The 12,816-nt window shown below is 37.6% G+C and overlaps 1 protein-coding gene across 1 annotated transcript in view; it reads right to left on the bottom strand.

Annotated features, from left to right (window-relative positions):
* Window positions 1-10,039, bottom strand: part of LOC103187708 (nuclear receptor subfamily 6 group A member 1) — a 90,914-nt gene extending 80,875 nt beyond the window's left edge. Inside the window, exon 1 of the mRNA XM_042337560.1 lies at window positions 10,013-10,039. Coding sequence (XP_042193494.1) covers window positions 10,013-10,028 — 16 coding nt within the window. The 5' untranslated portion in view covers window positions 10,029-10,039. The remainder of the gene's footprint in view (window positions 1-10,012) is intronic.
* Window positions 10,040-12,816: the final 2,777 nt, after the last annotated feature.

Genomic DNA, 12,816 nt, shown 5'->3' with positions numbered 1-12,816 from the left:
TTTAAAAGTTGTGAAGGTTGTCTTGCGAACCTCTGCACAGTCCAGCAATGAGAGTACATCACTGGTTTGTGCAAACAGAGCTCAGACAGTTCATAGCTAGAAAATGATGAAAGCTCTGCCACAGGCAGGAACCTTTGTGTAGCAGTGATGCCTCTGGAGTGATGCAGAAATAAATACAAAAGAGTAGGCTGCTCTGTAAGGTATGTGACATTAAAAAAAATCAGATTTCAATTAGTTTGTTAAGTTCTATTAGATGCTCGTTTATAAGAAACTGAATTTGTCATGTAGTCTTTACTCCAATATTATAATGGAGCACTTAAAAAGGTGCATCATCTGGATTCACTTTTACAGTAACTAGATGCAAACTTGTATGGTAATTTGAAGTTTGTTTTGGTACTGACTGGAAAAACAAATCAAGGAAGCCATATCATTTTATTAAGTTTCTAAGTGCTGACATAAATATTATCCATGTCATGAATCTTAGTGAGAGCAAGAAACACAGAGGCTACAAATAGCAGTAGTTGGCGAGAGATGTTATAAGATCCACAGCCAATTTGGCAAATGGATAGTGTCACGTGAATAGCAAATGTTACATTTAACATGGCCAGTGGAGTGTTCATTAGTAACTGAATATAAAAGTTGTGCAGATGTACTCTGCTCAGTTATGATTTACTGTCAGTGTCAAGACTTTGTTGCTTTCTATAATTGGTACTAAACACTAAAACGTAAAACAGTATTTCAGTAACACTTAATTTTTGCATCACAAAGCATTGAACTAATGGAAAAAGGTGTCAGAAAGGAACACCATTAGTGAGTCAGCCTACTTACTTTCAATATTTGAAAACATAAATTACATGAAGCTTTGCGTAGGTTTCCTATAACTAAACAATTAGTTTGATCCTGTTTTCCAGGGGGAAAAATTGTTTTCTAGCACAAGTCAGTTAAAAGAATATGTGAGGGTAGTATTTTAAAGTGCTGTGCTTTTGTGCTAACATCAGTGTTGTGGCAGTGGTGGAGTGCACCTCAATATCCAATATTGCTGAGTTCCCAAATCTAGCCAGGTAATTGTGTGGAAATGCCAAGTGGAGTGCTGTCACTTTGACACAGGGAAGAAAGTGGAAAACAAACAATTGCTCCCCAGCTCCAATGGAAGAAAAACATAAAAAAGTAGCAGAACCTGCACAACTCCTTGTCCCCAGGCCTTGACTCTCAACAGCCTGCACCTAAAACTCAGAAATTTCCACGTGTAGGTGTGATGCATGGAACTCAAGTTTGGTTTGGATGCTCTTAAGCATGGTGATGGGTTTCCATATGTGTCAGACAACTGGCTAATCACAAAAAAGTGTGTGTAATATATATACTTAACTTAAATTGGTGTAAACTTTAACACTTTAAATGATGCGAATGATAATAATCCTTGCATTTAATATAGCACCTATCGTGTCACAGGATATACCATAAGTGTAAGCACTGTGTATTTTGTAGTCAAACCTGGCAACCAATTTTGCAACAGCAGTGTCTCATACAGCCAGAAAAATGCCCTCTCTTTTCAAATAGTGCCACATGATTTTAACGTCCAAATGGACAGACAGATGGACCTCAGTTTAATGTTTCATCCCAAAAATGGCACCACCAACAATATAACTTTCCCTAGCACTGCACTGGAATATCAGCCGAGTTTGCGAGCACAAATGCTCAGATGTGACCTCAGAAGCTCAAGCAAAGAAAAAGCATACATTGTTTTCTACTTCATATCTATGGAATCTCTGTATACTCTCATCAAAATTAGGAAAATAAACATTAACATTATTGATGGTTCTGGTTCACTTAAAACCCACGATTTTGCAATAAAAGTCCAGATATCTTTAGGATAGAATGGTAAGAAACGGCTAATAAAGGATGTATTAGAAGTACTTTAGCACAGTCAATCTGGAATTACAGACAACAGAAATCAGTAGATATGTATGAAGTTGCCAAAACAATATATAATGGCCTCAGAGCTGTTGGATTACTGTTCCTGGAATAATCAATCCAAATAAGATGCAACTTGAAACTCTGCAACAGGGATAAGAATCCACAGCTCAGCACGTGGGATGCAGCCCGCCAGTCTGACTTGTTGAGGTTTCAATACGACTATTCTAAAATGAAATCTTTGCATCAAGCTTGTCAACCCCCTCACCCTCTGCATTGGCAAGATGTCTCTGCCTCCTCTCTAGGGTGTGGTTGCACGGGCAATGTGTAACCTCCAGGACTTGCCAAAGTGGCCATTGTTCAGTTTTGCATCTCATGGCACTAAGTTAACTGAAAACGTGTCAGAAAGGAACACTGTTAGTGAGTCATCTATTTTTGAGTCGATCATCTCTAGATGTGAGCATTGGTAGGCCACTCAACTGCTCAACTGCATCATATGAATTTTGCTCATCTGGCTGCCAGAAACATGCATTAGCAGTAGAAACTGCTGATGAGGCACCAGGAGCAAAAAAAACGTGACTGCTTTTCTCTTCCAGACCTGAGCCAAATTACATTCAAAAAATCCACCTTTAAACTTGAGCCAACTTCTGATGAAAGTATGCAATGCTGCTCTGCCCTACAATTCACGATAAAGAGCATATATGTACATAGGTAGCAATTTTTAACCATTTACATTTTTAATTAAGCATACGTGTATAATCTTGCGAAAGAGGAATAATCACCCCTCCATCATCAGGGTTCCACTTATCAACTGTGCAGTAGAACTGGTGGTTCAATATAGGCCAAATGAAGCAAGTAAAAATGTGGGTAGGAAGAAAAAAATAAACTTATCTAATGGTGCATTAATTTAGGTCTACTTATCTGTAAGATTAAATGGGTTTTACTTGCTCAACATGTACAATCATGTTTCTGTATAAATGGGGCAGAGATTAAATACTGAACAAATTAAAATTAAGAACACAATTTGTAATTAATTCAGTTGAATTCATGCTCAATTGTAAAGCTACCACATATAATGCAGAAATAATATCATTTTAAAATGGTCTCATTATGACAGATTCATAATGTATATGCATTACATTTAACATGAATTGAAATTTGGCCGATTAAAAGCCAAATTAAATTTGTTCAAACTCATTCCTCTTCACAAACAGGAGCTTTTGGGAGTACTGTCCCGTTTGAAGCAACTCTTAGCATTTCTTACTGTTCTAGAAGACTGAGCCATTCAGCATTTAAAATAACAGAAAAATCAGGAACCCATGTGACTGTTACTTTTTCTGCTCATTGAATATCAAGGTCAATTAGGTTTGACATCTGGCTACCATTCCCAATGCAGGGAAGATTTAAGCAGTGGCATCAGAAATCAGAACCTGACCACAGGTCAGCTGCTGCCCTGACCTAGATTTGTTTGGTCTGCAATCCTTTCTTTTTGTGTTAAACATTTGAGACATTCTGTCAGCTGTGCTCCATTAGCTAGAATGTTAGCCCCTGGATTCGTCTACAATTATTCCAGAAATAATTTAAAACTCAAGGTTTATCAATCACAATGAACATTATTTATGTGAGAGTAAATTAATATCTAACAACATCTGCTCATTTTTGTTCTGTACCTTTTCAAATAAATCCAACTAGAAGCAAACTGCAATTTAATATTTCTTTATTCTTAAAAGGTCATTTTACCACTTCTCCACCCAAACAGGTAGAACATACTGCTGCACTAAACAACACCCTCCACATCTCTCTGATCTGCCAGGAGGAGGTACAATTCAAGATATCATCAAAAGGCATAGAATTACTGGAACCTAGAAGTCTACTGTATATAGTGCAACATTAAACAGAACATTCCAGATACAACACCTCAGTTGTCCATTTCATAGTAAACCTATGAGCACAGAATGTGTAAGAATATTTTGGTGGATCAGTGCTTCCCTGCTGGATTTGCCAAACAACAACAAATTGCATTTGTACAGCGCCTTTGACGTTGGGAGGACATCCCAAAGCACTGAGCCAAATGGGCAGAAGTCCTGAAATCCAGTATAAAAGCAGCTTGATTCCCTATAACAGCAATCTGGATACGCAGGAGCAGGCAGGCCAGCTGGCACTTTAAGTCAGGTTATCCAGGGGTTTTCCCTCTGAAAATAATTTAGATTTAATGGCACCACAGACTTCATTTAGCCTTGCAGGTTGAAAAAAATTAATGTGAAAGTGATTACTAAAGATAAATAAATTTAAAGTTCCTCCAATGTTTTGGTAGGTAAATGTACAATACTGAACTAATCTCCACCAGAGTAATGGAGTTGAAGTAGGTATTTGTTGGGATTCAGCATTCTGGGAGGGAAAGAGAAACAGCTAGGGTTTTGCTCCCGATTGCCTCGAAGCAGAATAGGCTCAGATATCATCAACAATACAATGATGCCAGTAACTGGATTTATCTAAGAAAGCTTAATGGTTAGTTGCCTTGCAAGCTTTTGGAATCTTAAGCCAAATGGCAGTATATCCACTGGCTGGATACTCAAGTTACATCCACTGACAGCTTCTACTATTCCTCACATTGTGCACAAAAACTGCTAGGTCTTTAGTGACAACCCCCAAATAATCTGGGAGACATTTGTCGTTTTACATTTCAAGAGACTGTTTAAATAAATGTGAAGTTAAAGTGTGCTCTCCCCTCCTGAGATGAAACACTGAACGGACGATGAAACTCAGAGTAAAATGAAAACACAGCGGTTCATTGCCATGAATGTATGAAGAGGTTCATTTTAAAATGACCAAATATCCTCATTATGGATATCCAGGCCATATGGATAAGTGTGTACAGACTTCACTGAAGCAAGATTAACTTGTGCGAGTCACGTGAAAGGGGAGCAGACGTCCATGGGGACCAGTGAACTTAAGATTAGTGGTAGTTTGAGCAGCAATTGCTTCATCTTATAAGTACAAGCTCTCCAGGAAAACTGTATTGACTTCCCATTCAGATGACCTTAAAAATGCTGCAATGCAGGTTTTACCTACATTTTACCCAGCAATTAAGCACGCAATGTCATTAATTTTATTAAAATTCTGAAATTCCAATTTTGACAATGTTAGCACGATAAAATCAGATAATGTCCAGTGTGTATTAATGCTATCAACACGTGTCTTTTAAATCTAACATATTTGCAAATTTTACAAAGTAAAATCAGTATATTTTTAAGGAACATAAAATGGAACAGTTTTGATTTCAAAGAATATTTCTTCTGTGTGCAAAATGGCTCTATAAATTCAGCAGTTTTACTTGGTTCTGCAGAGAGAAACTGTTATACTGTACTGTGAATCAGTATTTGCTTTCTGGTGGCTTCAGTGAACATTCAACGCTGTCGGTGAGTTTGTGCTTTTCAGATTAAACCATCGATCGTTGTCTGTACCTTGAGTTCATCACTAACATGCTTCAAAAGTAATTTCTACTCGAGTTCTACTGAAGCTCGAAAATCTGGAGAAGAATTTGCCAAAGCAGATAAGAGAACTTCTTAACAGTATATTCCTTATTGAATTTTCTTCATAGATTTCACTTCCTAAGTTTTCTTTCGGGACGATAAAAGGGTACACTCAGGCTTGAATAAGGCAATTTCAGAACAAACTCAAGAAAGCATTTTCTGTGCACATAGAGGTAGTTAATGACTGGGAAGTGAATGACCAATTTTATCTGGGGGATTATTGTGCAGGACACCAGGGGAAAAAATTCTCTCTCTTTCAAGTAGTGCTATGGAATCTGTCCATTGAACAGGCAGACGGAACCTCAGTTCAATGTCTCAACCGATGGACTGTACCTCTGACAATACTGCGCTCCGTCTAGCACTGCATTGGATTTCAGCCTAAGTAGGTTGTGCCGACCAATACTAGTGAAGACGAGGTGTTCCTGAAGCAAACTCTGCCACTGGAAATTGTAAATTTCTGAAGCAGCTTTGAAAGAGCCAGAGACCAAACTCAAGACATGCACAGGCACCCCTCAAAAATAGTCCATCCAAAAATGATCAATGGCAGTCAGTGCTGTACCCTTCTCTCTTCTGCGTGTTGATGTGCTGACTACATTTTACCAATACCAATGAACAAGTAGTTGAATTGGCAAAAAGGTATTTCGGGCCATCACATTGAGAATCATAGGGGCAAACGTTAGGTTTTAGCAATTACTGAGTTAACTTACAGCAACGGGCAGCAACTGGCCCAGTCTTCCTCAGGGGCAAAGCCCATTTAGGCCAGCCACTATTTGGTATGGGTTTTGGCCAAGGACATTTTGGCAGAAGTGTAAACCTGTCATATACAAACCACATCCCTGAGGATGTGGTTTGTATATCATAGGTCACTGAAGACTCTAGTCACTGGAGTTGATCCCAATTGACATGTGAAGAACCCTGGCAGGTTTTCATAACATTGTGCTATGTTTCAATAAAGATATTGAAGGAACATCTGAAATACCAAAAGCCTGACTGCATTTATACAAGGACTGCAGACTAATGCATGGCCCAATATTTTCAATCTGATCAATAGATATGTACCTTTTCTGCATAGGGAAAGTGAATTGTGCTTCATGACACTGTTCAGCACAGATTTGGGAAAGATTGTGTGTTTAAAACCAGTGAAATCTGATAAGAGAGGCAATTACCAGCACAGCCCACTTCAGCAGTGTGGAGGATTCTAAGAGCTAACACATTCCAATTGCTGCATGGGAATTTTTCAGAAAGTAGAAACTCATGTTAATTTAGGTCTACAAGATATTGATTGAACCAAATAGTTAATAAGTAACATTGTTGTAATATGAGGCTTCATCTTACTATGTTCATAAAATCAGATTTTTTTCAAAGAGTTATTAGGATCTTGTTTTCATCCAGATACTTCTCAAAACACACCAACAGTGTAAATGGGCCTACTGGAAGATTCATTATCAGAAGAGCAGCAGAACAAAATCCAACACTTGTATCAAAAGGTTGCAATAAACATTCATTGCTGTCGGTGGGTTTTTAATTTTTGAGCAACTCACTGATCAGTGAATGCAAACTGCAGCCCCAAAATCACCATTTTGTGCACAACTGAAATACTGATTTCTTTCCGAAGCACAGGTTTGCTTAAGTAACTACTTGCTCGGAAACAATAAGCACACTTTGATAATATTGCCTTATTCAGAAAGATAGTCAGTTTACCAAAATATAACTCAGATTTCAATTTTAAATACCACCTTAAACCTTCATCTGAATTTCTTTCCTTATGCATCTGATGATATGTTTTCAATCTTATCCAGACTAAGGTTTCAGTACTGTTTATTTCCAAACTGAAAGAAATGTTTTTGAGAATGAAAAGGAAGCAAAGGTTAATGAGAGAAAGAACAGGTTGAAATGGAGTAATCAAGCAATGAGCCAAGTACATAAGGGGAGAAACCAGAGGATAAAAAGACAAATAATGCAACAAAATAGATTTGCAGTGCTAGCAGCTGTGTATCAATATAATTTTAACCCAGAATGTCACTTTTGAACTGGCTTTGGGCACTCTGAAGCATATTTAGATCATGAAATAAAATACAACATCAATGGAAGATGATAGACTACAAAGTTTTTAAGATTTTAATCCATAACCATGTCAAAGCACAGTGGAGTTTCTTTCACAACAAGCTAACATATCCATTGCAAATCGTTCTACTGATTTTTTTTCCCTGGGGGTACAAGAGTTCAAATGAAACATTAATTTTATAAAAATTCTTCCATGAGACCATTGTGAAGTGAAGATTTCTAGAGACTATAACTTAGCAATACTTGTCTATTTTGTACTGAACAACTGTGGGAGTTGTCTCAATTTACCAATGCAAATATAGCATGGATCTAGAGCATTTGCAATTTGATGTTTAAGACAAATGTTTTATACATTTTAATAGCAGTGTTCAATGTTGACACATTTTAGCTATTTGAATTCAAACATCATTTCTATGCAGAACCTTAAACAGGATGGTATTAATGATAATAATTCTTGCATCTGATATAGTGTCTTATCACACTGTCGTGACTTATATATATATATTTATATAAAGAAACGCAAACCAAGTTAAGTCACATCCTCAAACTAAAAGAAGAAATAGGAAATGCAGGAGAATTTTCTTTATTTAAATGTCTAAAAGATACTTAAAACGGACAAGCTACAAGGACAGATGATAGAACAAGAAACCTGCATTTATATAGTGCCCTTAACACATGATAACATCTCAGAACTCGGCAATTCCTGTCAACTAAAATGATTCAGTAATTAGATTTAGAGATGGATGTATAAAAGGAATCAATGTAAATTGGATGGGTCGGACGAATGGACTAATTAATGAAGCTCATAAATGCTGTTCAAATTATAATAATCTTTGCATATGATATAGTATCTGTTGTATATTTTCAATCGTGTCTGGCTTATCTCTATTAAAATGTCCTCAGTTGCCTCTGTCACTACAATTTCAGCTACACCCAGCGTCACTCCTTCAAAGCCTATTCTGCAGCGTGTATCATTAACATCAGTAGACAAATCAAACTCAGATAAACTCATACCAACAATAAAACACCCGCATCACTTTTTAGTCTCAGCAAAATAAGGGACTGACATACCAATGACCTCACCATTTTCTTTTCTGGTGAAAAAATAAGCTTTTAATTCCAAATACTTAAAAGGCATTGATTGGTTGATTGATCGACGCAATAAAAACTTAAGGTTTTACTGATGGTTGGTGCTTTGGAAAACAGTACTTTTCTTTGAGATATAGGACACAAATAAGCAATCGGTCTCTCTCTCGTTGACCTCTTCTCAGATCTGACCTGCCTCTCTGGCCCACGGAACTCAACAGTTAAACCATTTTGGAGGGTGAGCATTTGCCCACACTTCGACAAAGGCCTTTAAACTCTAACCATTAATTCTGGGTGGCTGAAAGCAGGTTAAAGAGAGAGGTTTTAAGGTGGAGAAGCTAAACCTTAAAGGTTTTAGGTGGNAAAAAATCCAGGATGGAATTCTCAGAAGCAGCAGCAGGAGTGGGTGCTCATGCACCAATGGTGGATGGAAAGAGTGGGAAAGTGAGGACTGATGCTTGCTCAGCAAAGGGAGTGGCCATGGGAGGATGCATTTGAGGTGCGTTAAATGTGTGAAAGTAGTAGAAATGTAACCTTTCTGTATTTTGACCATTAGATGAAAAGGACGACCTGCATACATTTGCTTTTTGTTGCTGCCACCTAATGGCCTGATTCTTGCTGCATACCAGATGGCTGCACATGCAGTTTTGTCCACTAGATGGAGGTGGAGTACAATACAAGAAGAAACCTGGATTAAGCATTTTATCAAAACCTAAAAGGTGTCAGATTTACAGGTATTTACAGATGGTCTGAGATTTATTTTTGTGAGAACCTTTCCTTCAGTATACGATTCAGTGAATTATGCACAACATTTTCTGACATATGACCAAAATATCATAATTCTTTTGAGCACTTAAACTAGGAAATTTTCAAAAATCATGACATACCAAACGCTTCATCCGCATATACTTAGAATACATGAAACTTGCCCTAAAATTTTAAAGTAACATGTCACGGTTAATCTGTGCAACTCATTTGCTCCCAACGGATCAGGTCATCATCATCATAGCTCGGTGCTCCAAACCCGCATTTTGCGTGTTGTCAAATTGAGCCTCTCTCATTGTTCGCTGCAATGAGATTAACAGGGGTCACGACTTAAATGTATTTAACTCAACCAAGGGATCAGGTAAGGTTGAAGGGATCAGATTGGGTTGCAAAGAACTGCAACTGAGATCGTCTGAGAGACCATTAAAACAAACTGGTATGTAAAATTCCACTGGAGAATAAGAGAACATGAAATGCTCAAGACAGACAAATACGTTAGAAATAAACCTCAGTAATCTTATAATAATCAATAATTCCATTACATATTGAACACGTGGGAGGTCAGGAGAATGGAAAGAACACAAATGCATATCTGATCATATCCCAAAAAGTAGCATGAATATTCCAACACCTTTTGCTAGAAGTGTACTTACTATTCAGTGAGTTCATTTGAAGCACTGATGAGGAATCCAACTGCCGCACATCTGTATCTATAAAGACAAACAGGAAAATTTATATACAGCATAATAAGATGTTGACTATCAACACAGAACAGTAGCTAACTTTAATATAGTAGCGACAAGTTTACATTTATATAGGTTCTTTCATGTTGGGAGGTCAGGGGGTGGGTGGGGAGAAGGTGACCAAAAGCACAAAAGGTCTTATGGGGTCAGGGAGCAAGTTCCATCTATGGGGAATGAGGTGTCGGAGGTGGAGGCTGCTGAGCAAATCTGTTCAATTTTGGACTTGAGTCCATCACCTCTTTGCATTGGAGTTACAGGTGAAGATGAGCGAGCTGAGGAGATACTTGGTGAGGAAGAAGAGGGTCCCATGTTTCTCTTTGGCCTCCAGGATGCTCCTGGAGTAGAAAGCCGATTTAGCTGAGCCAAGGATGCAACCATAGGCTTTGGTGTGGTAAAATGTTATTGTGAAGATTTAATTTTTCATTGCAAAATTCCAAACAGCATCCCGCTAACTCCTAGATTAAGGCACCACCCAGTGCCCTCACGCACGGTAGAGTCCCGGAGCGCTAAATTGTACAGACTAGATAGGGCGTCTCAGGTTTTATCTCTGGTCTGTACTGATCTGTTGTCAAGTTGAGTAATCAGCCAAAATGTTTAGTTAGCCTTGGAGGCTTAACATTTCTTTAATTAGTTTAATGTTTGTCCGATGTCAGATTGAGAACAATGTATTTGATATGTAAATCTTCTCATGTTAAATACTGATGAGCTTGTTACTGCTCAACTACCAATAACATGATCAAGCCATTTTGATAACAAACAGAGAATGGGTCATCACTTCAAGCTTCAAAAAGTCTGTTTAAATCTAAATAAAGATATTTATGCGACTTACCTGCCTGCTAAAATAGCAGTATTGTTGAAAATGCAGAGAAAGTTATTTAATTTGACAGTTTCACATTTACCAAATTAAACATCTCTTAATGAGTTGACCATTAAATATTTACTAATAAACCACACCAGAAGCCACAATTAATCTTAGATAATTAACACTCTACTGCTGTTTGGCTGCTAGTGATCTTCACTGTTGAGCTAGTCTATATACCTGGCTTATTGAACATTTCATTGGGTCAGATTTTTTAAGAACTTGCATTCATTATTTTTCCCTCACCCCAAAAGCTGGTTTTACTGAGAAGCACACCTCCTGCATCAAAACGGTTACAGGCTCCCAATCCTCCAGCAATACTAATAAGAGGTGTACAAACAACAGCAACCTGCAACAGGTTATGGGATTCCACTAATAAGGAGGGGTTGTGTGTATCCCAGAGAAACTCCATTTATTTTACTGAGGCAATTGCTTTAGATCAACCCCCAGGCTTATCCCAGTTAAAATAAATGGAGTCACTCCAAGAAGCATGCAGCTCCTTCATGTATGTGATGTCTCCAGACAGCATAGTAAGATGGGAATCCCTTCAATTGACTGAACACATAGATATCTTGCTGAAGGTTTAAATAACTACTGATAAGTATGGTACTTTTTTTTAAAACTGGGGAGAGTCATTAGAACACAAAATACTTTTCAAACTTCCTTTCAAGTCTTTAATGGCCAAATTGTTTTTTTTTTTTAATTGGAATTAAAATACAAATTCTTAATAGTTGTTCAAATAAACCAGATTCTAATTTCTAACCAATTTATAAAAATCATTTCAATACAGTTTAAATGTACCAATGAAACATGTGTGATTTGAATAGATTGCTGTAACCAGATCATATCCATGAATAATTCTGTTGAAAATCTAAGCAATATGCATCAAAATGGAATGCACATTATTTTTTATGTGATGACTGGTGCTGAATCATAGTGAAATAATTATGTAGATAAACGTTCCTGTATATAGAATTCTAAGCAGTAGGTCTCATCCCCCACCTTAATTAAATCTAAATTGTATAAAAATATAAGTTTTAATATTTATCCAACTTCTCCTGGCTAATAGTCCTCCCTTATCAAAAAAATCCAATTGAATTGGCCATTCATCTCAATGTCATTGTGGGATATGACTGGAGCAGTCTGATGTCCAAAAAGTGGTGTTCTGAACAGTGGTTACATCTTTATAAGGTGTTAGTTGACACAATACCCTCTCCCATTTATAAACTCATTTCCCTAATGGGCTGAAAGTCCACTCCCTGGCCTGAATGAAGTGGCAAGTATGGGGTCAGCATATGGTCATTCACAGGCTACCTGCTGCTACACGTTCAGCAGCTGCCTGGCCAGAGGACCAGATGGTTATAGTCAGGATGAAGCTGGTACTGGGAGGACAAGGAAACTGGTCATCCGAATGACCAAATCGCATCAAACAGCAACTTACACCTGGTAACATCTGGAACAGTTTAGCACCTTTCTCAGTGTAACTCTTTCGAATTAGAATTTCAGTGATAGGTCATTTACGTGTTCCAGTTAATGTTACGGACACTGTCTCAAGGTTTGTTGATTCAATATTTTTTATATATATATATAAATTCACAATTCTCCACCATATTCTATTCCCTCTGTCATTTAATAATAATAATCCTTGCATTTGATATAGCTTTTTTCACGTCTTCTCGACATCTCGACAATAATAATCCCTCCAAAAAAACAAAACAATAATAAATTGGTCATTTTCAATCCACGACTGTTTGTGGGACATTGCTGTGCGCAATTGGCTGCCGCGTTCGCCCACAAATATGCAGTCAATTCACTTTACAGTGTTCTGTGAAGTGCTTTGGGACGTCCTCCCGAC

Source organism: Callorhinchus milii, unplaced genomic scaffold, assembly GCF_018977255.1.
Source record: "Callorhinchus milii isolate IMCB2004 unplaced genomic scaffold, IMCB_Cmil_1.0 Scaffold8, whole genome shotgun sequence".
NCBI classification, from domain to species: domain Eukaryota; kingdom Metazoa; phylum Chordata; class Chondrichthyes; order Chimaeriformes; family Callorhinchidae; genus Callorhinchus; species Callorhinchus milii.
This window is presented reverse-complemented; position numbering and strand designations above follow the sequence as displayed.